General features: G+C 43.1%; 1 protein-coding gene across 1 annotated transcript in view; it reads left to right on the top strand.

Annotated features, from left to right (window-relative positions):
* The window catches only part of LOC132397382 (golgin subfamily B member 1-like), a 97,561-nt gene that overhangs the window by 47,206 nt on the left and 22,954 nt on the right, over positions 1-27,401 (top strand). The window contains exons 18-23 of the mRNA XM_059976079.1: positions 540-587; positions 5,826-5,935; positions 15,109-15,277; positions 15,964-16,068; positions 16,445-26,849; positions 27,236-27,389. Of these exons, the coding sequence (XP_059832062.1) occupies positions 540-587; positions 5,826-5,935; positions 15,109-15,277; positions 15,964-16,068; positions 16,445-26,849; positions 27,236-27,389 (10,991 nt within the window). The remainder of the gene's footprint in view (positions 1-539; positions 588-5,825; positions 5,936-15,108; positions 15,278-15,963; positions 16,069-16,444; positions 26,850-27,235; positions 27,390-27,401) is intronic.

The following is a 27,401-nucleotide window of genomic DNA, read 5'->3' as shown; positions in this document are numbered from 1 at the left end:
GCAGTTCTCATATTGTTTGATTTTCTTAATATCCAAAATTCCACCTTTTTCTGTTTTGAATCATCTTGGTGAATGACCTTTTCCAGTTCTTGAGGTGGAGAATTCCAAAGATTCACCACCTTCTCTGAGAAGAAATTCTCTTTATCATAATTAGAAATTATAAATGTTATTCTAACACTTCCATTTTATCTGGCCTTCTAAAGCAGGGGTTCCCAAACTTTATTTTATGCCATAGACCCCTACCATTAACTGAGGGGCCTGTGGACCCAGGTTGGGAACCCCTTTTCTAAAGGATTTTTTATTCCAGTCCTGATGAAGGGTTTTGACCCAAAACATTGCCTGGCCTGCTGAGTTCCTCCAGCATTTTGTCTGTGTTGCCCTGTTCTAAAAGTTTCTGATTACAATATACATACAGTAGTTCTCAGATCAAAACTTTAAGGTTAAGCCTCGAGGTTTGAACTTTTGAATTATGTTAAAAGCTTTTTAATGCACAATAAAACTAAAATTCAAGGATCTTGTAACAAAGCCTTTTAATACAGGTGGCCTTTGGTGTCAATGAAGAAGGGCAACTACTGAGGGCTCGCCAGGTGTGTGTTTGCCCATAGTCACTTTGGAGGTGAAAAGCAACTGCTACAGTGTGTTGTTAGTTGTGTTTTATTGGGTTTGATTTACGTGTGTGTGTGTGTAGATATTTTTAATCCTAAGGTTTGCTTAATTGTAACTGAGTTGTGTTAAGCATTAGACAAGCAAAATAACATTAGGGGATTACAGCTTTTGGTGATGAAGATATACAAAAGGTAGTAAAGATTACATAATGCACACCTGAGATCATAAATTTACAGAAATAAAAAGTAAAATTTTCACAATGTTGAGTGTATCCCTACTGAAATCAAAAATTACCTATTTTCAAATACAATTTCTGTTCTTATGTAGAAAACAAGTCAATGTTAGATAGAGAACTCAGCAGGAAATAAAATTGACATTTTGAATAAGCTTGAAAGGTAGACTTAAACTGTTCTTAGAAACGTCAAGTTTGGGTTAACATTTCATAATTATTCTTATAAAATCACCTTTTGAAGAAACTTGGTAAAGATTTACCTAATGAAACTGATGAAAATTATTTATTGAGTGCGTGTGAGATGTGAGACTTTTCAAATGCAGTTTGAGTTACTTAATGGTGTTGTGCACTACTGTGCAATGCCCCACCTCTTTTGGGGTCAGGTGTGCATTATATAGTCCTAACAGAATGTATCTGGGATTGGTAGATTACTTAACAGCTTGCAAGTACTATCGTCGTGATACTTTATTGGTTTTCATGGAAGTAATTGTTCATTTCTCATCTAGTTGTATGAATGTAACATCAGGTAGGTGCTGCTTGTGTTGTACACAGTGTTCCTAAAGTCAAAGTCCTTTCAAAAATCCAGTTGTTCAAAGCTGCTCATTACTAAACCTGTTGCCACAAAAAATGCATTTATTGAAAAGGTTAATGAAAACCTTTTTTGAGGAAGCAGATGATACCAACGCTTAAAGCTTTGACAGTTGTTGACATGGCCATTGGTTAAGCATTTCAACTCAAGGTGAACAAAGGACCAAAATTGGTTAAGTAGAGATGTCTCTGAGAATTTTGGGGTTGGAGGGATTGCAGAGTAGGAACAGCTGAGAGATGGAAAGGTTTGAAAACTATGGCATTATTTAACCAGTAGGTAACATTGATCAGCAACTACAAAGGATGATGTGTGTTCGTTTGGGGCATGTGATTACTAGTCCGAGTTGAAGAGGGTTATTAGATAGAACTATGCTTTTTTTAAATCACTAATTTTTATTGCAACACCAACAAATTACATTCAAGACAACCAGTTGCCGAATACATTTTGACTGTTTAACCCAGCCACTCCCCACCCCTCATCCCCATCCCCCTATCCACCCATCTCTCCTCCACCAGATAGAACTATGCTTTTAGATATTTTCAGAAATGCATTCACTTGAGAATTATATGTTGGGAGTGTGCAGAAAGGGGAACCAAAGAACACGGAAAAGTAGTGCAGGCATTCTGGCTGCTTGATAAGAATGAAGCCTCGTGAGTGACTTGATATAAGACAATGAGGGTGTATCAGAGAGATAAGATTTGTATCAGCTTTCAAAATTACTGGCTTCAAAGATTCAAATTCAATTCAGAAATTAGAATTGCTGTGCCATAATTATAAATTATGATGGGTCTCATTAGCAAGAACGACGAGTTAACTTACAGAAAGGAGGTGCAGTGGCTAATGGACTGGTGCAGAGCCAACAACCTGTCTTTGAATGTGAACAAAACAAAAGAGATGGTTGTTGACTTTAGGAGCGACTATTCCCTGCTGAACGTCAATGATTTCCTCGGTAGAGATCGTTATGAGCACCCAATTTCTTGGTGTTCACCTGGTGGAGAATCTCACCTGGTCCCTCAACACCAGCTCCATAGCAAAGAAAGCCCAGCAGCGTCTCTACTTTCTGCGAAGTCTAAGGAAAGTCCATCTCCCACCCCCATCCTCATCACATTCTGCAGGGGTTGTATTGAGAGCATCCTGAGCAGCTGCATCACTGCCTGGTTCGGAAATTGCATCGTCTTGGATCGCAAGACCCTGCAGCGGATAGTGAAGTCAGCTGCAAAGATCTCTCTTCCCGCCATCACTGACATTTACACTACACGTTGCATCCGCAAAGCAAACTGCATTATGAAGGATCCCATGCACCCCTCATACAAACTCTTCTCCCTCCTGCCGACTGGGAAAAGGCACCAAAGCATTCGGGTTCTCACGTCCAGACTATGTAACAGTTTCTTCCCCCAAGCTATCAGACTTCTCAGTACCCAGAGCCTGGACTGACACCTTACTGCCCTATTGTCCTGCTTATTATTTATTGTAATGCCTGCACTGTTTTGTGCACTTTATGCTGCCCTGGGTAGGTCTGTAGTCTAGTGTAGTTGTTTTTTTTTTTCTCTCTATATATGTTTTTTACTAGTTCAGTCTAGTTTTTGTACTGTGTCCTGAAAAACGTCTCATTTTTAGTATGTACTGTATGTAGCAGTTATGGTCGAAATGACAGTAAAAGTGACTTGACTTGAAATGTTGCCATTAGAGATGTTGTTGAGATGTGCTTACTGCTGTTCCTGGGGAAGAATCCTGATTTCGAAGGATTCATACAAGGAAAGAGTGGTTGGAACTAGCTTGGTCAATTGCAAAAACGGGGAGGGTGTGGGGTGCATTGGTCTCATCTTTGACCCTTTGTCAGGGAGAGTAATAACACAAAAGGCTAGGAGTCCAGCAATGAATAATACTTCATATTTAGTTGATTCATTAATTATGTGACTTCTGCGCAAATGGTTTTTAGAAGGTTTGATCTCTTGGTGAGCATGCTACAGAATAAGCAAAGTCCATAATTAACCATTAGATGAAGTAAATAATTCATGTGTTTCTGACCAAAGATAAATCCTGTGTATAAGATCTGGGGTAAATTAAACTATCTAGAAGCGGCTTCATACTTTTCCTGATTGGGAGTACCAGTGGAACATCAGCTCTACCATTCTTTTAAATTGCTACTGCTTTTATTTACTTGTTTCCAGCTATATATCATCATCATTTTGTGCAGTGTAATATGACATGGGCTATCATGGTCTTTTGACCATGATTGTTCTTGGCAATTTTTTTACAGAAGTGGTTTGCCATTGCTGCCTTCTGGGCAGTGTCTTTACAAGACAGGTGACCCCAGCCATTATCAATATTTTTTAGAGATTGTCTGGCATCATCAGGATTTCTGATATGTACCAGCTGCTCATACGACCATCCGCCATCTGCTCCTATGGCTTCATGTGACCCTGATCAGGGGGCTAAGCAGGTGCTACACCTTGCCCAAAGGTGACCTGCAGGCTAGTGGTGTGAAGAAGTTCCTTACACTTTCATTGGTAGAGAGGCATCTCCATCCCACCACCCCCAGCTGTATGATAGAAGGGAAAAAAGGCCTGGTCATCACCAAACTTATTTTTCATAGCAGTAACTTTGCAGCCTGCTGCTGAATGATTATGTTGGTGCAAACTGTACCGCTGAAGAGAGTCATTCAGATTGTCACCATTCTAGTAATAGTCTTGTTTTGATGATGGACATCATTATCATTAAACAGTCATTGACCTTCTGTCAGAGAATGATCCTCTTTGCTATGACATGTTATGCTCATGGAAGCCAAAACCTTTGCTGTATTGAGAATAAATGTGATAAGGTTCCTTAAACTTGGAATCATACTGTATGCTCGATGCTTTGTAAGGAAAAAACCTTCTTTGTTCACTTACCCTGTGCATGAACCTGTTGAGGAAATGCCTGTAACAGTTAACATGCTTTATAGTGTTAGTGATTGGAAGATCAGGGTTCAGTTGCAATCACTGTATGGAGATTGTACATTCTTCCTGTGTCTCCGTGGGTTTCCTCCGGGTGCTCCAGTTTCCTCTCACATTCTATAGATGCAAGAGTTAGGCATGCTGTGTTGGCACCGGAAGCGTGGTGACACTTGTGGGCTGCATTTCATGTTTTGATGTATGTGTGATGGATAAAACCAATCTTTAACCTTTAGATGAGAGTTCAGACTACATATCCAGTAGTGCTTGAAAGGAACACATTTAGAATGCAAACATGAGGAAATCTGCAGATGCTAGAAATTCAAACAACACAAACAAAATGCTGGTGGAACACAGTAGGCCAGGCAGCATCTATAGGAAGAAGTGCTGTCGACGTTTCTCCCAAACGTCGAGACCCAAGGGTCTCGGCCCGAAACGTCGACAGTGCTTCTCCCTATAGATGCTGCCTGGCCTGCTGTGTTCCACCAGCATTTTGTGTGTGACATTCAGAATGCACCGTTTTACATTCATATTTCTTTGCAACTGTGAAGGAGGCTATTCACCCCATTCACATTGAACTGGCTCCTAAATGATTAATAGAATCTCTCTGGAACCTATTCTAGTATATACTCATCAGCTGCATTCTAATTTTTCTGCCATCCAAACACGAGGGTAGTTTATGTAGCAAACTAACTTAGCAACCTGTAAGTTTTCAGGATGTAGGAGGAAACCTGAGCTATCGGAGAACTCCCATGTGATCACAGGGAGATGGTGCAAATCTCTGCATTCATAGCACCAGAGCTCAGGATTGAATCTCGGTCACTGGAGCTGTCAGACAATAGCACTGCTACTATGTCCCACAGACAGGCATCAGCGAATAAAAATAATCAAGGTATTGTCTTATCATTTCCAGAGTTAGACTGCTTTGTAGTGCTGGAATTTTGGGTCATTCTCAAGAATATTGAGGAAGCAGCAGTCTGGTGAGTCAGGTGCCCAAAGATTTGTCCTTCATCCTCCATCAATATACTTATTTTCAGCAAGCTGATGTACAGGAATACATAGCAAAACAAATATTACCTCATTTATCTAAACTAGGCTTGTGATCACCGGAGATAGGAATGGATTTTATGAAGACAGAAGAGAACTGTGTTTGTCATTGTGCTTGTGCTTTGGCTTTTGAGATGATACTTATAAATTATTTTTATGTTATTCACAGTAAATGCAATTTATCCTGAGTAGTGTTGAGTGGTTTCATATGTGCTGATACTCTTCAATTTCATTAAAAGATGGAAGTTCTGACCGATATGATAGATTCAGTCCTGTAGCTTTGATATCTTTCCGCACTTTCAGAATAGGACTTAGATGGTAGATTAAATTGTGAATTTGTCTTTATGCCTCAAATGTGATATGAAAAAAACAAAATATGTTTTGAAAATCTGCTCTAAATTTTACCTTCCTGATGCAGAATGAAGCTGAACGGTTGCAGAATCAGCTGTCCCATTTGCGAAGCCAGCAAAGCCGTGATTTTGAACAACACCAACAAATTGTTTCAAGTCTGAATGAACGGTTAAAAGGGTAGGAAAACTTGCCACTGTTTTGTATTGACATGAGAGGAGCAGCAATAAAGCTCAATTTCCATAATTTGAACGTCATTTCTTTTTCTTGGCATTGGGAATCAGTCCCCCATAACATTAGCATTTTGATTGCTTTGTCAGTCAGTTCAAGGGAAATCGTATGTCAAGCATTTGTTGAAAAGCGAAGTTCTGAAACTCTTGTATAATTTGCTGACAAGTACAATAGGATATTTAAAAAAAATTTCCGAATAATATAGGCCAGTTAGCTTAGTGAGTTGCCCCTGGCTCATGGAGCGATTCATAGAGTCATAGAACACTACAGCATAGAAACAGGCCCTTTGGCCTACCTAGTTCGTGCTGCACTATTACTCTGCTTACTCCTGTCGACCTGAACCCAGACCATTGCCTTCTATATCTCTCCCGTATATTTATCCCTCCAAATTTCTCTTAAATGGTAAAATCAACTCTGCATCACCACTTCAAACACATTCCACACTCTCAAGATCATCTGAGTAAAGAAGTTCCCCCTAATGTTCCCCTTAAATGTTTCACCTTTCACCCTTAACTTATGACTTCTAGTTTCAGTCTCACCCAAACTCTGGATAAAGCATGCTTGCATATATCTTATCTTTACCCCATGTAATTTTGTGTACCATTATCAAGTCTCCCCTTCTTCTTCACTTGAGGGACTAAAATCCTGAATGACTCCACCTTTTCCCTATAACTCCAGTCCTCAAGTCCCAGCAGCATCCTTCTAAATTTTCTCTGCACTCTTACAATCTTAGTGATATCTTTCCTTTAAGTACCTTTAATCTTCTTTAAGTACAATGCCTATAAAAAGTATTCACCCTCCCCTCCCCCAGAAGTTTTCCTGTTTTATTGTTTTACAACATTGAATCACAGTGGATTTAGTTTAACTTTTTTTGACACTGATCAACAGAAAAAGACTATTTCATGTGTAACACTTACCCAAAAGGCTGGTATATGTCTAGGGGAAAAGGAGATCCAGCAACTCACCAACCCACCTCCCGTACACGCAGGTGCTGTGAGAATCGAGTTTATGCCTTGCGCCCGCCAACAGTATCAAACCCACAACAAATACCGTTATGAAATACACTTTAAAGAGTTTACTAAAATTAAAAGAGTAATAGGCAATACAATATATATATATGGAAAAAAACAAAAGGTGCCAACTTATCAAAGTTCAGTCTGTTTAGTGCACTTGTTGGAGCTCAATCAATGAACCAGTCGACCCATCCGACAGCACGACCACCACGCCGTCGCACCTGGGACCACCCCGGTGGTCTTACGAGCAGTCCAGCGCACGTCCACCTTCCTCGGCGTCTTCCTCGGCTTCCCCCTCACACCAAAAACCCGCGAAAACCCCTCCCCCAAGTTCCCATAATCACAGGACACAATAACATTCCCCATTGATTAACAAATGAATACAATTACCATATCAGCCATTCTAAAGCGAAACAACGGCGAGAGAAACACTTATCCGATAAAGAAGCATTCCTGCTCGTAACAAACCAAAGAAGCCATTTTGAGTAACATACACAGGACATTGTACATTCTCTCCCCACCAGCAAGTGTCATGCCCTCATGGCATTACTAGAGTTCCCCAAAGCTTCTTGCAACACACAAAACCCAACCCAGGTGCAGAAAGCAGTGACATAACTACCCAGAGCAGTAGAAATCACACTTGGTTCTCCCGGTACCACATATGTCAACCGCTCCAGGGGGCACCTAATCCTCTGAGATCTCCATACCCCTTCTGCCCCACTGGGCTCCCTCGTCACCTACGAACCCACTGTCTCGGACACCCCAGGTCTACCTGACAGACCCGCACCCCCTTCCTCACAGGGTTCCTCCCTCACCTGAGATCTCCGGCTCACGCTTGGGTTCCACCCTCTCTCCCACCAATGTTGGCTGCCTCTCCATCTGACCCTCAAGATCTTCCCTCCTCTCACCCAATTCAGTATGGGAAGGGCCAGGAGCCTCCTCTCCTGGTACTGGAGCACCAGCGAATGGGAACAGGGCCCACTCATCTGCGTCGTCCTCTTCTGAATCGGTAGCCATTCCCAGGTGAGGGACCTGTCCCCACTCTTCAGCAGCGGGCTCTTCCCTGTCTCCGCGCCCTCACAGAGTCCTTGTACTAGGCGTAACCTCCCACTCGGGCTCATTATCCACCTGCACCGCTTGACCCAGTGGCAGCAGGTGATTCCGATGGAGTACCTTGATAGGGCCTTTCCCATCCTCAGGTATCACCCGGTAAACTGGCAGGTTCGGCATCTGGCTCTCTATGACATAGGGGCTGGCCGCCCATCGATCTGCCAACTTGTGCTTACCAGGGAGTCCCAAATTCCGTAAAAGGACCCGGTCGCCCGGCAATAATTGGACAAACTTCACCTTTCGATCATTCCGCATCTTATTCCTCTGATTTTGTTTGGTAGCCGCCGCCTCGGCCAACTCGTACGCCCGCTGTAACTCCCTCTTCATGTCGGACACGTACTTTAGATGGGACTTCCCGGGTAATTCACGCACTCCACCCCCAAAACACACGTCAATGGGCAACCTCGCTTCCCGCCCGAACATCAGATAATAGGGCGAATACCCTGTAGTATCATCGCGAGTACAGTTGTAACAGTGAACCAATTGTCCAGTATGACAAATCCACCTGCTTTTCTGCCCAATCTCCAGTGACCCAAGCATATCCAACAGGGTCTTTTTGAACCTCTCTGGCTGAGGATCGCCCTGTGGGTGATAAGGGGTAGTCCTGGATTTCTCAACCCCAAGCATAGTCAGTAATTCATGGACAAGGCAGCTCTCAAAGTCCCGCCCCTAATCACTATGGATTCGCCTGGGAAGGCCGTAATGCACAAAATACTTCTCCCATAACACCTTCGCCACTGTCGTCGCCTTCTGATCCTTGGTGGGAAATGCCTGAGCATGGCGAGTGTAATGATCGGTGATGACTAAGAAATTCGCGGTGTGGCTGGTGTCAGGCTCAATCAACAGGAAATCCATACATACCAGGTCCAGAGGTCCCGCACTCTGCAAGTGCGACAGTGGAGCTGCCAACGCTGGCAGGGTCTTCCTCCGGATGCAACGACTGCATCCCCTACAGTATTCTTCGACTTCCCCCCCCCATCCGGTCTTTGAGTAATCCAAAGGTCTCTTCCACCCCCAAGTGTCCAGAATCATCATGTAAGGCCTGGAGTACAGCCTGCCGATACTCCTCTGGCAGGACCAGTTGCCAACAGTGGGGTTGATCTGGAGGCGCCATTACCCGGTACAAGATTTTGTTCTTTAACTTCAACTGAGACCACTCCTTCAACAACAGAGGCACGCATGGGTGTTTCGCCTTCTCAGCCAATGCCACATCCCCCTTCTCGACTGCTCTCCACACTGTGCCAATGCCCAGGTCATTTTGCTGAGCAGTTGCCACTTCCCCTGGATTCAGTTCCGGCAACTGTTTAGTCCGCAGTGCAGTCAGGTCACAGTAAACTAGGGGTATGGCGTCGTCAAAAACCCCCAAATGGTCCACGGCTCGTTCCAGCCTCCCTCTTCCCTCGGCCTTCACGGTGATAGCAAACTGACACATTGCCTTCACTCCAGGGGCAGGGACACTCTTCCACTCCTCCTCCCTCTCCTGTTCCCCCGGCTCCCGACGAGACAACGCATCCGCATCGACATTCTTGCTTTCGGGGCGGTACCTCAGGCTGAAATCATATACCGACAAGGGCGCCAGCCACCAATGTCCTGTGGCATCCAGCTTCGCCGAAGTCAAAATATAAGTGAGAGGATTGTTATCCGTTCTCACCTCAAACTTGGCTCCGTACAGGTAATCGCCCAGCTTGTCCACCACAGCCCACTTCAGCGCCAGGAACTCCAACTTGTGAGTGGGATAGTTTCTCTCCGATGGCGTCAAGCTTTGGCTGACAAAGGCTACCGGCCTCAATGCTTTGCCATGCTCCTGGTACAGAACAGCCCTGAGACCCTCTCGGCTGGCATCCGTGTGCAGCACATATGGCTTCTGGGGATCGGCAAAAGCCAACCCCGGGGCCTGGGTCAGTGCCCTTTTCAAAGATCGGAACGCCTCTTCACATTGATCATCCCGTCTCGAGCCAAAAGGTTCCGCTGGGTTCCAGTATCCTCCAGCGTCCTGCCTCTGGTTCCCCGTCCTCTTCTTTCCCACCGGGGGATAGCCACACAACAGCTGAGTCAACGGGTGACACACTTTGGCGTATCCTTTCACAAATCGCCGGTAATACCCACAGAACCCCAAAAATGAGCGCAGAGCGCCCACTTTCCAGGGTCTCGGCCAGGTGGTCACGGCCTCTATCTTGGTTGGATCAGTAGCCACTCCCTCTCGCGAAATGATATGGCCAATGTAGTTAACCGAAGACTTGCAGATCTGGCATTTGTCTAGGGAAAGCTTCAACCCTTCTTCATTAAGCTGGCCCAACACCTTCAACAGCCTCTCCTCATGTTCCTCCAAAGTCGATCCAAACACTATCAAATCATCCAGGTACACCAGCACCTCTAACAGATTCATATCCCCCACAGTTTTCTCCATGAGTCTCTGGAAGGTGGCTGGGGCTCCCGATATGCCTTGGGGCATTCGTTCGAACTGAAAGAACCCCAGCGGGCAGATAAAAGCGGTCTTCTCTTTATTGCCCGCACTCATCGGGATCTGTAATACCTGCTTCTTAAATCCAGCACACTGAACCACTTTGCACCGCTCAGGCAGGCCAGCGCATCCTCGACTCTTGGGACAGTATATTGATTAGGGACAGTTCGCCGATTCAACGTCCTGTAGTCAACACACATGCGCACTCGCCCATTCTTCTTCCGTGCCACCACTATTGGGGACGCATAAGGACTTTGGAACTCAGCTATGATTCCGGCATCCTTCAACTTGCACAAGTGCTGTTGCACGTCCTCAAAATTTGCCGGAGCCAGCCGCCGGGATCTCTCTCGGAACTGGGTGTCATCCGTCACCCGGATGGTGTGGCGAGTGCTTTTGGAGCAGCCAACATCAAACTTGCCCCGAGAAAAAACAGCTTCCATCTTCAGCATCTTCTCCACTTGCCGGTGTTTCCACTCCGGCGACACAGGGGAATCCCCGAAGTTAAAGGCTTCAGCAGTCAGCTCCCTTCGATGCTCCGAGCCCTCCCCGTTAGGGGTCCTCACTGGTGCGCTAGACATTACCGTCACCGGGAACAGAAGTGCCAGCGGCATTCCCCTCTTAAAGGTGATTTCACTTGCCGTGGTGTTCCTGACACTTATAGCTATACGCCTCGCATGTACCACCCCTGGTCTCTGCACTTCGGGCCTCACCAGCGCCCCCGCCGGAAATTGTGTCTCCCCTTCAAGATCGTCTGGGGCGTCTACTAACAGGGCTTCTCCCGTCGGCACTTCTGGGAATCTGGGGGTCCCCATCACTAGTGCTACCTCCCCGGGTCGGATCACCTTGGGCCTCGCCTGCGTACACCACACCGTCCCTCGTTTACACTCCGGGTCCAGCCCTTGGGAGGCAACCCCTTCTTCGAACACTGCTCGAAACACTGGATGCACCGAGAGGGTCTCCAGAAAGTCATTCCCCCCCCCCCTTTTTCCTTACAAGCTCCCAGGAGCCGTCGCACAACGGGGGAGTTAGTCCCCACCAGGAGGGCAGCACCACCGGTTTCCACCGGGTCAGGACACACCAACACCAACGTCTCAATAGCTTCTGACACTCCCACATCGCCCTCCGAGAACTCCAATCTCACCGATAGGTACCCATCGTACGGGTAGTCACCCTCGCTCACACCCCAAATCTGCAGGGCGTCAAATGGGGTTACGGGCAAATGCTTTCGATATTGATTGTAGAAAGACCGGTACAATGTCACCTGCGATCCCGTATCAAGAACGGCTTTTGCGTAAACTCCCTCTATCCGTAGACCCACACTGGCACGGGGTCCTACCAGCCCATCCGGAATAGAGGCGTGGGCACCCGCTGGTCTTCCGGCTGATCTCTGGGAACGTGTTCCTCCAGAGGCTCCAGTCTGTTCCATCACTGAGCCTCTCCTAAGTTTCCCGACACTTCTCCCTTTTTAGTCGTAGGGGGGCTTGTCCTCCGCGGGACTCCTTATCTCTCACAATCCCACCTAAAGCGTCCCACCTCTCCACAGCTATAGCACACCCTCGGCCTTCCACAGTCCCGCCTGAAATGCCCCTCTTTCCCACAGTTAAAGCACACGCTGCCTGTGCCCCTCCTCTCCCAGGACGGCTCCCGCTCCCAATCCACTGCACTGATCGCCCCTGAGAGTAGGTACCTCCCCTGTCCCTCCCCTCCAAAGGGGGTTCCCTACTCCCCGGGGGGTTGTCATTCCTCCACCCAGCCACCACTTCCTGTATCGCTGAGGATCGCTCCCGTAGGCCCGCGCCCCTTTTCCGCCCCAACGCTCTCTCTTCCTCTCGCACCTCTCTAATCAGTTGCCCGAACGATGGAGGGTGACCTTTCCTATAAGCCTGCCAGATAGTCCACGCCACCTTGTCCTCCTCCAGAGAGCCACTGAATATCTGACTCATCCTCACGCTAGCCACGTCAGTCGTCTTCGCTACCCCCCGGCGCTGCAGCCCCGAGAGCATCCCCTCCATCCTAAATATGTACTCGGAGAGCTTTTCCCCTCTCCATTGTTCCAGGCGTTGGAACTCTGCTAAAAGCAGCCAGGGTTCCCCTGACAACCCAAATGCTCCCTCCAAAACTTCTATACATTCCTCCACTGAGGCCCCAGGCTTCTCAGCTTTCAACTCCCGGACGGTTTTGGCTGCTAAACCCCTCAAACTTCCCACCAATCACTGCCTCTTCTCCTCCTCCGAGCCTGGCCACTCCTCTAACATCAAAGACGTATGCTCGATCCAGGTCTCCTAGTCCACCTCCCCGTCCGGAGTAGGCTTGGCTCTGGAGAACCCCCCTAGCTTCAGCCGTGGCCTCTCGGCCACCCCCACCAGGGAGTTAAGTGCGGCTGCCAGCTCCGAGGCTTCCACCCTACCTGGGGAGCGGGGCTTAGTCACGACTCCCTCCTCCCTCCTCCCTTTACTAGTGCCAGGCACCTCTCTGGGGTCCACCTCTAGCTCTAGTTCCTCAGCCTCATCCTCGGAGAGGGTGTGGAGCCCCCACGGCCCTGCCTCCCCCGGAACACTGACCGTCACCGGCAGTTCCAACATCCTGACATCAGCACTCGTACGAACCAACACCCAGCTAGACTCTACCTCTTTACCACAACGTCTAGCTACCAATTCTACCTGCCCAATTCCCTTCACCGAACTTAAACCCCGCACTATCGTGTCTCCCGAAACTCGAAAATCCACTCCGCTCACTACGCCTGCGTACTGCACCGGTACACCTTCAAATTGGCACCAACAAAAAATCTTATCTCTGTCCATCTCCGCTCTGCTGCCTGCGCGATTCCACAGCCCCTGACAATCCAATCCGGGACGAGCACCCCACAAATGTAACACTTACCCAAAAGGCTGGTACATGTCTAGGGGAAAAGGAGATCCAGCAACTCACCAACCCACCTCCCGTACACGCAGGTGCTGTGAGAATCGAGTTTATGCCTTGCGCCCGCCAACAGTATCAAACCCACAACAAATACCGTTATGAAATCCACTTTAAAGAGTTTGCTAAAATTATAAGAGTAGTAGGCAATACAATATATATATATATATATATATATATATATATATGGAAAAAAACAAAAGGCGCCAACTTATCACAGTTCAGTCTGTTTAGTGCACTCGTTGGAGCTCAATCAATGAACCAATCGACTCATCCGACCGCACGACCACCACGCCGTCGCACCTGGGACCACCCTGTGGTCTTACGAGCAGTCCAGCGCACGTCCACCTTCCTCGGCGTCTTCCTCGGCCTCCCCCCTCACACCAAAAACCTGTGAAAACCCCTCCCCCAAGTTCCCATCATCACAGGACACAATAACATTCCCCATTGATTAACAAATGAATACAATTACCATATCAGCCATTCTAAAGCGAAACAACGGCGAAACACTTATCCGACAAAGAAGCATTCCTGCTCGTAACAAACCAAAGAAGCCATTTTGAGTAACATATACAGGACATTGTACACATGTCAAAGCGATTTTGTTAGAAAAAGAGAAAACTTACCAGAGGTCTTGCTGGTGATCCAAAGGTCATTTTAGTACATGGATGTGAGAGGATTGAAGGTCTATGGTCCAGGTGTGAGCAATGAGACTAAGCATAATAATAGTTTGGCACAACCTAGAGGGGCCAAAGTGCATGTTTCTGTGTTGCTGTGCCCTATGACTTATTTTCCTAGGCAGAGTCATTATTCATAATGTCAGGCTCTTCTCAGCCAAATTTGGCATAAATTGTCAACCATCTTAAAGTAGGACATTTGACTGAATTGAGGGTGTTACATTTTACAACATGTTGAGTTTGAATTTTTGCTTTTTATTTAATATTTTTTTGCTGATAATCATTAAAGCATGTTCTCTGGTCACTGATCCACTTATTTTACAGCCTGCTCTGATAGCATGATGACTAATCAGGGACTGTGATCTGGTAGGTTGGATCCAATTAACACAGTCCTTCTTTCAGGTATTCAGAGGTCATAGTAACATGAGCCATTCCCCATAAAAAATTGCAGTGTAAATGTAAAATGAAGAGCTTCTAAGATTGCTAGTTTCCCCAGCAGCAGTAATTTCCCATTAATGTTCTTAACAAGGCTAAAGTAATTATAGGGTTTTTTTTAAATACAGATGAGGATTTTTTTTTAACGTCAGATTACTGTGATCAAGGACTTGCACCCTAAAGTGCAGCAGCAATAGCAGTAATTCAGGAAAGGTGGTTGAATTTATAAAGTGGGGAATGTGATTAATTTGATAGATGTATCAAAGAGCTGGTCTTGGCATGATGGACATGGTAATGGGCATCTTTGCTGCTTGATCCTCTGCCATCAAGTAACAAAATAGTTTCCTCTAATTGTTTCATACAAATATAAATAGTTTTTTTATACTTCGATCACGTCTCGCTTAACCATGTCTTGTCTTCAGCTTTCCATTTTCCACTGTTCTCCAAATACTGCACATAAACTAATAAAACTTATAATTGAAAGTGAATGATATTGGTGTTAATTTCTAGAGTCAGCGACAGAAAAGACTATTTGGAAGCTTCACTTGCAGAAAAGGAACGTGTATTGGCAGAAACTTTAGTAAAGTTGACGCAACTGGATAAATATAAGGAATCCTTGAAAGCCCAAGAAATAACCAGCCAAGACCTTACTGAAAAGCTATTACATGCTGAAGAAGATGTAAGCATTCCAACATGTTCACACTGTTTTCTATTCATTGCACTGAAAGCAAGTTTCATGAACTGATCATTTTATTTGTCTTTTATAAATCTGTTTTCTTTTTATTTGGGCAAGCTGTTCATATTGCAAATGGAGAAGAAAATCTCATGCATTCTTGAATTTAGCTATGCCTTCTAAATTTGCTGTCCTGACTCTGCATCCAACTCACAAAGTCTGCAGGGTCTTGTGTGAGAGATGCTGGTTTGTAAAATTGTGTGCTGCAGTTCCTTCTATTGCATGCAAAGCTAGTCCTTCAATAATTTTATGACCTAAAAAAACCATTTATTTTATTTATTGATTAATTTATTGAGATACAGTACAGAATAGGCCCTTCCAGCCCTTTGAGCCATACCGCCCAGCAATCCCCCGATTTAATCCTAACCTAATCATGGGACAATTTGCAATGACCAATTAACCCACCAACTGGTATGTCTTTGGACTTGGCAGAAACTGAAGCACCTGGACACGGGGAGAACATATTAACTCCTTACAAACAGAGGCGCGAAATGAACCCGAATCGCTGGTACTGTAAAGCGTACATAGTACGCTACCATGCCGCTCCCTAATCTTATGTTTATATTTGCTGTAATTCTGTCTGTATAACATGTAAAATTTAACGATAGTTAGGAATCTTTTCTTTTTATTAGCTGGGTTGTGTAACCAAGAAATGCAGTGCTTTTGAACTGGAGTGTGCTGAATTGAAAAATACAGTCCTGGACCTCACGGAAAAATTATCCTCAAGCAAAGAAAAGGTGAGACATTTAAAAAAAAATAGTCATCTATAGTTACTTGGAATGGAATTATCAGGGTGGTGGATGAAGGGAGGGGATCTAAATGGATAGTTCTATCACATAACCAACATAGACTGTGGGAATAGAGACATCCTATGAGTCTCATGATGAGGCCACTCTCAGGTTGGAGAAGCAACACCTTGTATTCCATCAGGGTGGCCTCCAGTCTGACAACATGAAAATCAATTTCTGTAATATTTAGTAATCACTTTTTTTTCCCAATTCCAATCAATTATCCTTTTCAGTTGGATGTAAAAAGCATAGGCTCCCAAACCTGTGTGCATTTGCGATATAATAAACCACTACTGAACATAAACCTCTTCTTTGTGATATCCAGGTACAGAAACAGGAAGCTGAGGTAGAAGCTCTACGTCAGGATCTGGAGCAGACGAACGATGAGCTGGAACGACTTAATTCAAGTCACTTGGAGGAGAGATCCCGTCTTATTGCTGACCTACAAAGATGTGAAAGAGAGATTGACATTCTTAAGGAAGTCATTGTGGAGAAGGAGCAGGAAAAGACTGCTCTTTCTAAGAGAATGATGGAATATTCAGAGGAGAATAATACATTAAAGGAGGAAAATAGATATAAAGAGCAGGAGAATGGAGAACTGCAAGCAGCCTTAGTTAGGGTTGAAAGGGAAATAATGTTGTTGAAGGAGACTCGGTCTGCTGATGAGCAGACCATGAGTAACCACCTTTCATCATTAATTGATCAGCTTTCTAGTATGGAGTCTGAATTGCATAAAGCAAAAAGTGAAATTGAGGCCAAGGAGAAGGAGATTGTGGTTTTAATGAAGCAGATTGGAGAAAACGATGATACAATTCATGATTTGCGCTCAGAGTTACAGAAACAGGACATGTTAAATCAAACTCATGTTGCTGAATGTGGACCTCGGATATTGACACTGGAAAACAAGGTTGCTGTGGCCACCAAGGAACTTCAGGAATCGACTGCTGCAAACCAGAAAGAAATTGAAAAACTGAAGGCTCGGTTGGCTGAAAGTAGTTCAGCAAAAGAAAAACTTGACAGTTCCCTCCAAGAGAAAGAGGAAAAAGAACAATGCTTAGAGAATGAATTGAAAGCTTTGAAAAACCAGTGTAATAACCTAATAGCTGAGAATATTGGAAAATCAGAGGAGCTTGGCAAACTATCCAAACAACTTGCTGAATACAAAGAAGAAACTGAAGGGAAATTGCAGGAAAGGCTGGCTGTCATTGCCGCTTTAGAGCAAAAGCTTCAGGGGGTTGATGAAGCAAATTCTCAATTAATGCTTGAAGTACAGACTAAAGAAAGTGAAAGGGAAGACTTAAAGAGGCAGGTGGACGAGATGAGCAAATTGGTTACTGACTTGCAAAACCAAACAAAAGCACTTGATGTGGCAAATGTACAATTGCAGGCAACAGTGGACGATCAAGTTCGGAACCTCACAGAGCAAGCAAACCTCGTAAGAGAGTTAGAAGATAATGCTGTTAGTACTTTAAAGATCAACTCTAGTTTGGAGTGTAGTATAAAAGACATGTCTGTTGAAAATGAAAACCTCAAGACCCTCCTAAATGAAAAGGAAGATGAACTATTGAAGCAAAATGATGTTGTGCAGCAGTTAGAGAATAAAATAGCATCTGAAGCAGAGCTGGTTTCGCAATACTCAAGCACAATCTCGCTGTTGCAAGAAGAAAAAGAAGCATTAACTGCAAAGTTAGAGCTTTTAAAATCTTTGGAGGAAAATAAATCCATGGTGGAGAAGCAGTTGTATGAAAAGATAAATGAATGTAACATTCTGAAAGATAAAATTACAGAGCATCAACAAACCACAGAACAGCTTCAAGGGCAAATGCAGTCTGCAACAGTGCAGCTAGAACAACTGCAGCTTTCAAACCGTGAAAAGGAGGTAGCACTGAGCAATAAAAATGCTGAATGTATTTCGCTCCAAAACCAATGGCGCAAGGGACAAGAGGAAGCAATGGAGTTACAAAATCAAGTTCAAGTACTCAGTACTGAGCTTGGGAACAAGGATGTGGCTTTGAATGAAAAGTTGGTTGAATTGGATGGCTTGCATGAGGTTTTAAGTCAGCACCAGCTTACTACTAAAAGCTTAGAAAGTCAATTGCGAGAATTGACAGAAGGTGGTGAAAGTCTCAGGCAACGGTTAAGTGATAACGAGTCACTCCTAAATATTAAGTCTGATGAAAGCGATCAACTGCAGAGACAGCTTGACCAGAAAACTGCTGAGGTTGTGTTGCTACAGAAGCAAATGGATGCACTGAATATTGACAGTGAACGTCTTCAGAATGAGAATAAAGAACTTCAAACATCTTTAAGTCAGCGGACTGCTGAACATATTCAGCTGCAGAGAAAGGTGAATGATCATGAACTAACAACAAACCTTGTACAGGATCAGGCACAGGCACTCAGCACTGAGAATTGTAGGCTTAAAGTGGAACTTGAAGAGATGAAGTCTACAGTCCAGACTAAAGTCGGTGAGGCTGCAAACCTTCAGGATCTGTTGTCACAAAAAGAGGAGATGATCACCTCATTGAACAAAGAAGTCAGTGAGTTAAGTACTGCCACTGCAAAGCTTGCCTTGGAACTTGAAGAGAAGCAGACATCATTGAACCAGCAAGGAATATTATTGCAGCAGGTCCAAGCCAAAACTTTGCAAAGTGAAGAGCAGTTGGGCCAATATTTGCAGTTAATTTCAGGTTTGCAACATCAGGAGCAAATTCTGGTGACTGAAGCCAATCAGCTCAAGCTGTCTCTGCAAGAGAAAGAAAAAGCCCTGCAACAGCAGAGAGATGAGCTTGGACAGCTCCAGAAAATAGCTGCTGAACACCATGCACTGGAAATGCAATCTTTGGAAAATATGGAAACCATTTCTACACTGCAAAACCAAATCCAGGACCTGACCTTTAAATCTCATGAACTGGAGTGCAACATTGAGCAAAGAGACTTGCTGCTGGCCAGTAAAGTTGAAGATTGTGTCAAGCTCAAGACAGTGCATTCCGAAATGGATGATACTGTTTGTCAACTTCGAGAACAACTGGCTGCTGCCACATCTGAAGCAGATGTACTGAAAAGTGTCATTAAGGAAAGGGAGTTGTCTCTTTCGCAGTTCAGGGAAAGTGTTACAGCCAGCAAAGAAGAATTGATGTCAAAGATGGAAGCAAAAGAAGCTCAAAATGAATCACTCCATCAAAAGTACATTCATCTTGAGCATTCATTCTCACAATTAAATAATCAGGTAAATAACCAGAATTCTGAACTGAATCAACTGAGACAAACTATTGCACAAAAGGAAGCATCCATTTTGGAACAGAGCAAACTTATCAAGAGACTGGAAGACAAAGTGAGTGAGAGGGATTTGTTGAAATCTCAATTCAATGAAAGCACAGAGCTAGTTTCTGAACTCCAGAGGCAGGTACAGCATGCACTTGCTGATTCAAAGAAACAGGAGCAGTTACTGCAGGAGAAGGAAACTGCTTTTAGCCACCTGCAGGAGAGGTTCGCTGTGCAATCAGAGCAGTTCAAGGACATTAGTAGGGAGCTCAGCAGGAAGAATGAGGAAATAGCAGGATTTCAAACAATTCTTAGTGAAAAGGATGTCATCATTCAAACCTCAGAGTGTAACACCAATACCTTGGTGGCTGAAATTGAGTCAATAAAAGAGGAACTTCAAAAGAGTCATGCATCATTAAACGATTATGGGAGTATCTTGAAGCACAAAGAGGAAATGATTACTGTCAATCAAAAGAATGTGGACAGCCAGATTGCAGCTCTAAATGCACAAATCCTCCAATATAAGGAAGTCATACAACAACTTGAGGTGGCTAACCAGGATCTGAAGCAAAATGATATTATCGTTCAGAATAAGTATTTGGAGCAGACAGAGCACATTGAGAGCCTTGAGTCACAACTGAAAACTTTGAATGAAAAGTCAACACAAGAGCATCAAGAAAAAGTGATAAAAATTGAAAATCTTCGCCAGCAGTGTGATCAACTCAGGAAAGAAAATTCAGCGTTGGATCAAGATTTGAAGACGGTGAAAGCAGAGAAGGAAGAAATGGATGCCTCCATCCAGAAGCAGTTACAACAAAAATCAGAAGAACTGCAGGTGCTCGAAGAGAAGCTTGTAAGAATGCATGAGATTAGAGAGGAGCTCGATGTTTCGCTGCATCTGAAGGATGACAATGAATGTCTTCAGAAACAGGTCAGTCTTAAATCAGAGGAAATTTTAAAACTGCAATTTGAAGTTCAAAAATTAGAGCAAAGTCTGATGGAATCAGATAGAAAGTGCTTGGCGGAATTGAATAAAGAAACTGAGCAAAATAGTCTGCTGACTGAAAAATTAAGCTTTTTGGGATATCAAATAGAGGCAAAAGACGCAAAAATTGACAGCTTGCAAAAGGCTTTAGATAATTTGCAAGACGAGTTTTCTGAACAGTATTTGCAATTACAAACCAGTGAACATCAGTTAACAGAACTGGCATCCAACTTCACTCAGGAACTTGCTGAAAAACAATCCAGGCTGGATGAATTATCAGCTTTAGTTTTTAGTCATGAAAATGCCATAAGTGATTTAAAGCTTACTTTATCTGGAAAGGAAAAAGAAATAGAGAATTTGAAAAGTAGTATTACTGCAAATGAGAATACTATTTTGGAAAGTGCAAAAAGCATGGCTGATAAATTAATGTCTTTTGAAGAAGAGAAGCTTTTACTTCATAATGAGCTCAGCCAGACAAAATTAAGTCATCAATTGGAGCTGGAAAGTTTACAAAGACAAATAGTTGATCTCCAGGATAAACTGCAGAAATCACAAGGTGAGCTCAGAGAAAGGCAGAATAGTTTAGATGATAGTTTCCAACAAAGTCGTTCAACACAGGAACGACTCTGTGCTCTGGAGCAAGAACTGAAAAAGAAATCTCAGCATCTGGAGGATTCCCTGAAGGAAGGGAGCAAGCTTTTTGATACTCTGCAAAAGAAAGAACACGAGATACAAACTCTGACTATGCAAATAACACAACAGCAAGAACTGTTGGCTGCTCTTAGTCAACAGCTGAGGGAGAAGGATGCTTCTACAATTCAGCTTTCAGAATCCATTTCAAAGGAAGTGGTTAAAGCAGCAGACAGAGAGAAACAACTGACTGATGAAATGCAGGAGCTTAAGTTGCAAAATTGTGTCTCTGCTGAGAAGATTGCTAGCTTTACATGTGAACTTGAGGAGTTAAATAAACAATTGGAAAAGCAAGACATTCTTCTAAAAGCAAAGGAAGACCAGTATCAAGGCATTGTGACTGAAAATGAACAGCTTTTTTCAAAGACACAAGCACTAACAAAAGAGAGGGACCTACTCAAGAAGAAATTTCAGGCTGCACTGTTAACCAGAAGGGATCTGATGAAGAAAGTTAATGAATTACAGCAAAGTGCTACAGCGGATGTAGACAGAAGCAAGCAAATGGAAGAATTGCAGAGTAAATGTAGAATGCTTGAAAGCCAAGTGACATGTAGTCAGAAGGAGTTTAAGGAGCTTGAAATGCACCTTGAAGTTCTCAAACAACAGCTGCTAGAGAAGGATGGTGATATAAATATTCTTAGTGAGACACTTTCCACAAAAGAAACATTCATAGAACAATTACAGAAAAATGTAAGTCAGTCTGAAGCAGAGAAAGATGCCCTGTCTGTGGAATTGTTCAAAATTATTCAAGAGAAAGATTCTTCGATTGCACAACTCAAATCTGTTTTAACAGAAAAGGAGAAGGCATTTGATGGCGAGCGTTATCAATTTAATTCAAACATTAAAGCTCTAAAAACAGCATTATCTAAAATATCAGAATGTTCAGATGCAGAATTACCTAACACTAGTGAAGCTCTTAGCAATGGTAGTAGTGGTGTTTCTGAAGTTGTGAATAAGCTAAATGCACTCAAACAAGAAAAGGAACATCTACAAAAGAAGCTGCAAGCAGCACTTTTGGCTCGGAAGGAAACTATCAGAAAGGCTCAAGAGAAGGATAGGCATCACAAAGAGCAGCTCTCACAACAAAAGGAGGAGTACAACCACATTTCAGAAAAATATTCCACACAGAGCAAAGAGTTAGAGGATATTAAAGAGGAACTGGCTGCAGCCCAAGATGCACATCAAACAAAGCTTACCGAGCTTGAATATAAAAGAGAATTAATAGTGTCTTTGGAAAAGCAGCTACATTCAGTCAATAGTTTGCTTAATGATAAAGAACTGATGGTGAAGCAGCTTAAAGATCAACTTGATGAAGAGGAGAGCAAGATGCTTACACTTGTAAATCAGAATGAAGAAGTTCAGGCCCTTGAGAATAAATTAGCTAATGTGGTTTCCACACTGTCTTTAAAAGAGGATGGTATGAAAAGCCTTGAAGATGCTAACAACCAGCTGCAGCAAGAAAAAGAAGAGTTAATGTCAGATTTGGAACACCTACAGGTGAGAATTGTGGAAAAGTCAGAAGAGGCAGAAACGCTGAAGCAGTCCATCATCAGTCTGGAGCAACAGCAGCAAGAGGAAAAGGAGAGTCAAGCAGCAGAGATTCACCGGCTTCACAATCACTGTCAGTCTACCCAAGCGGAAGGCAAGGCCCTCAGAATTGCCCTGGAGGAAGCAATGAAAGACAAAGAGAATTACTGTCGCTCTTTAGCAAATGAAGTCGAAGATGTGAATTGTCTCAAATCACGGCTGCTGGATTTAAACAATGAAAAAGAAGGTATCCAGGCACAGCTGGCTGCCTTTCAGGTGGAGAACGCAGAGCTCAAAGCAACATTGAAACAGTCTAGGCAGTCTGAAGAGGCAGAGGAGGACAGGGTATGCACAACTCAGTTACTAGCTGTGCAGTCTGAGCTTGTGAAAGTGCACGAGAACTTACAAGAGCGAGAGAACACCATAAAGGTATTAGAAGGTACATTGTCTGAAAAGGAAAAGCTTGTTGATGAGCTACAGTTGCAAGTACAGAAACAATCTATATTTTATGAAGCACAAAGTGAACGTGCAAAGTCTTGCAGCAATGAAGTTCACCAGAGGTCCGCAGATAGTTCTGAGGAAGGCAAGTCAAAAGAGCTGATGCAGAGAAAGCTGCAAGCAGCACTAATATCTCGGAAAGAAGCTCTGAAAGAAAACAAAACTCTAAAGCACGAAATCAATGTTTTAACATCTGAAAAGGAAGAAATTCTTTCTAAGATTCCTACCCTTGAAAGAAACTTGGCTGAAATGAAGAGACAACTTGAGCCCTTACAGCAGGCAGCATTAACACACCAGGAAGAGAAGAGGCGACTTATTTCTGAAGTAGATATTGCATTCGCAGAGAAACGGGATCTAAGTGCTGTCTGTGAAAGTCTGAAGCACACTCTGGAAATTCTAACTCAAGAGAAGCAACAATATTCTGTCCAGCTGGATTCATTGAGAAGTTCCCAGACAGCAGAATTATCAGAGTGGAAGACAAAGCACGATGAATTAAAGTGTGAATATGAATCCCTTTTGCAGTCCTATGAAAACATTAGCAATGAAATGGATAAGATGAGGCAGGTAGTTGAGACAACAAGAAAAGAGAAACAGGAGGTGTTTTTCAAGCTTCGTGATGCTGAAGCGGAGCGGCAAAGCATCAAGAGGCAGCTTGAGGAGGCTTGTGATGAAAATGAGAAAATAAAGGAAAAGATGAGGAAGTTAGCAAAATCTAAACAGCAAAGAGTTCAGGAGCTCGAGGAAGAGATCGAAAGAATCAATAATGAGTTACAAACTATTGCTGCTGCAAAGCAGAGTCACACAAGCAAATTGTCCACACAATACAGTCAGCTCCAGGAAGAATACACATTACAGAAGCAGTCTTATGACGATCTTAAAGCAGAGTTTCAGAAAACCCAGAAAGAGAGAGAACACCTTTTGAATGAATTTAATTCATCTATGTCTATCATAGAGCATTGGCAGAGTGAGAGTGCATTTTATCAGTCTGGGTTACCATCACAAGTTGACCACAAGTCTCAGGTAAATGAGTCACAGTCTTCGGAAGTGCAATCCCTGGAGAACACACTTACAGTTGAGAAAGGAGAGGTTTACAACATCGGGAAAGTAAGACAGTCACTGCCTGAGAAGCTTCAACAGTTAGAGTTTTGTCTCAGAGTGGAGACTCATGAAAAAGGTGAAATAATTATACAGCTTGAGCAGGAAATAAAAGCTTGCCAGCAAGAGACTATAAACTTGAATGAAAAAGTCAAAATTTTAGAGGATGACAAATCTCTCCTCCAGGAAGAACTTGAAAATGTCCAGGAAATGTCAGACAAAGTCAAGAATGAGAGAGAGTACCTGGAGGCAGAATTACTAAAAAATGTGGACAAGATTGATCAATTAACTGAAGCACTAAAGACACTTCATATGCAGAATAATTCACTTGTCAATGAATTAGCTTGCTTCAGAGAAGAGAAACGTCATTTGATCAAAGAAAGAGAGGCCCAGGAAGTAAAATTAGTGAAAGAGTTTGAGGAGCAGCTCCGGTCTGCTCGGAGGGGTAAGACCACATCCAAGGGTGAAACTAAGGAATTGCAAGAATTGTTAAAGGAGAAGCAACAAGAAATAATTCAGTTGCAGAAAGACTGCATCAAGTATCAAGAGCTCATTTTGGACCTGGAGCGAGGAGTCAAAATGTCAGAATCGTCCTGTGAAGAAATGGGCAGGAAACTAGAATCTATGACTGCAAAAGCTTCTGAATCAGAAAGACAGGTCAAGCTTCTTCAAGAAGAACTTAAATCTTACAAAGTCATGCTCTGTGACTCTAGAACTGAAGCTGAAAATGCTCGTATGCAATGTTTAGGATTAACGGAAGATCTTCGGAAGACTGAGGAGAAGACAAAAGCTCAAATTACTGAAAAAGAGAAGGAACTTCTTGAGATTTTGGATCAACAGAAAAAAATTCATCACAATGAAATGTTGAGTTACCAGGACAAACTGGATATGTTGGAGAGGGACAAAGATAGAGTGGTTGCAGAAATTTTGGAACTGCAAGCTGAAATAAATGGACGGGATCTCACGATAAAAAAGCTGCGGGATGAGTTGAATAACAACCTGGCTAAACTGGCAGCATTTACCAAGTCTATGTCCTCTCTTCAAGATGACAGAGACAGGATTATTGAAGAGACCAGAAAATGGGAAGCTAGATTCCAGGATACTATCCAAAGTATGGAAAATCAAGTGCAAATGAAAGAAGAAATGTTACAAAAGCTTCATGAGGAGATAAAGGTGAAATCATTCAACCTTCAAGAACTCCAATTCAGAACTTCAAAGCTGGAGCAGACAATAAATGATCTTAATGTGGGTAGTAAGGATGCTCATGTCAGGCATCAAAGTGAAGTAATTAACTTGAAAGACATTATTCGCCAACATTTAGAAAAAATTGGAGAGCTGGAAGGGTCATTAAAAGACAAAGAGGCAGTCTTATCCAAATTGTCACAGGAAAATAATTACTTAAGCACACAGCTATCTGACATGAGTCAGTCTGTGACTGAGTTGAAAGAGACAGAGCAAATTCTGATAAAAGACCTTGCAGAAAAACAGTCTGAGAGTCATCAACTTGAGGCTGATAACGAAAAGTTGTGGGGTGATCTTCAGAAGCAGAATGCTATTTCCCAGCAGTTGAAGTTAATGTTGAGCAGTAAAGATGCGGAGATCTCAAAGCTTGTTTCATCGAAAGACAGTGAAATTTCCGAGTATGTGGTGGAAATCCAGCAGCAACACAGAAGGCAAGTAGATGATTATGAAAAGAAGTTGAAGATTCTGCATCAGGATCACCAGAAAGGAGTCAATGACTTGAAAGAGTTGGAAGTCCAACTTGGAAAGATTAGAGAAGAAAAGGACAAAGCTGTTAGCAAACTGGATGCCTTCACAAAGTCGATGGCTTCCCTGCAAGATGACCGAGATCGTATCTTATCAGAATACACGCAACTAGAACAGCGACATCTCAACATGCTTGGGCAGAAAGATGGCATTATTCAGGAGAGTGCAACTGAAAACAATGAACTGAAGCAAGAAATTAGAAACTTGCTGAATGAGATGGATGACCTTAATTCTGAAAATGCAATGCTTAAAGCACAGTTGGTTAAGCACAGGGAGGAGCTTAATCAGGTCCTATCTTTGAAGGATAATCAGTTGAAAGAGCTGTTACAAAAACAATTACAACAGATTCAACATCTTGAGCATGAAAAATCCAACTTAGAAGAACAGTGGAAAGTTGCACAAAGTTCCCTGGAAAAAAGTAATGAAAGCCTCAAGACTGTACAAGAAGAGAATGCCCAAATTCTGGAACAATTGAAGGCTGTTAGTTTAGAAAGAGAAGAGGATAAATCTGAAGTAAATGAGAGAGAGTTAATTCTTTTGCTCCAACAAAAAGCTCAAGCTAAAACTCGGGAATGTGAAGAGCTCAAAAAAGAAGCAAGTATTGGAGGAGCCAGCTTAAAAGAGCTGGAAAACAAAAGTTCTGAAGTTGAAAGACTGGTTAAATTAAAGGCAGACGTTAAAATGTCGGTAAATAATGATGGAAAGGTGCAGGAGCAAACTGAAGAAAAATTGGCAGGATTGTCATATTCAGTGATTGAACAAAGACTTTTGGATGCCATGAATGAGAACAAGGAGCTAGCTTCTCGAACAGAATCTTTTGAGAAAATGTTGATGGCTCTACAGAGCGAGAGAGATAGACTTCTGGAGGATATTGAGCAACTCAAAATCAGGCAGACAGATGACCTCAAGGTAGAAATCATTTTTTTTTTCTGTCTGCTAATTCAAGCACTGTTTTAGAATTGACATTGAAGAAAGGTTTTTATTAATTAATGGCCTGCAAGGAAACAAGCCCTTGCCTCAATGAGTAAAGTGAGCAGAGAGCCATCTCAAGATGATAAATTTGAAACTGTAAATTGTTATCGATAGGACTTGTCTCTTAGGATAGCATGCTAAATAAAGATAAACACGAGATTATGCAGGTGTTGACAACATTTTATTTGTGTTGCTAAGTAAATTTCTTATAGCTTTTTAAGAGTTAGAGTGGATATGGGCAGGGTAAGTTGTAACTTTGATTTAAGTGTCTGTTAAAACTGAATGCTATTTTCTCTTTTCAGGTAAAAGGGTCTGTTAAAGACCAGAAGTTAAGAAACAATAATGATTCTTCTGAGATAATGTGGTTCAAAACCAAAGTAGAGGAACTGGAGAAGGTTCTTCAGCAAGCAAAGTTGCAAGAACGCACAGAGCAAGATCTTTCTTCCTGCCAGAATGAATTGGCTGAACTAAGGTTCGGACATGT

This window comes from Hypanus sabinus, chromosome 7 (assembly GCF_030144855.1).
Source record: "Hypanus sabinus isolate sHypSab1 chromosome 7, sHypSab1.hap1, whole genome shotgun sequence".
NCBI lineage: Eukaryota > Metazoa > Chordata > Chondrichthyes > Myliobatiformes > Dasyatidae > Hypanus > Hypanus sabinus.
This window is presented reverse-complemented; position numbering and strand designations above follow the sequence as displayed.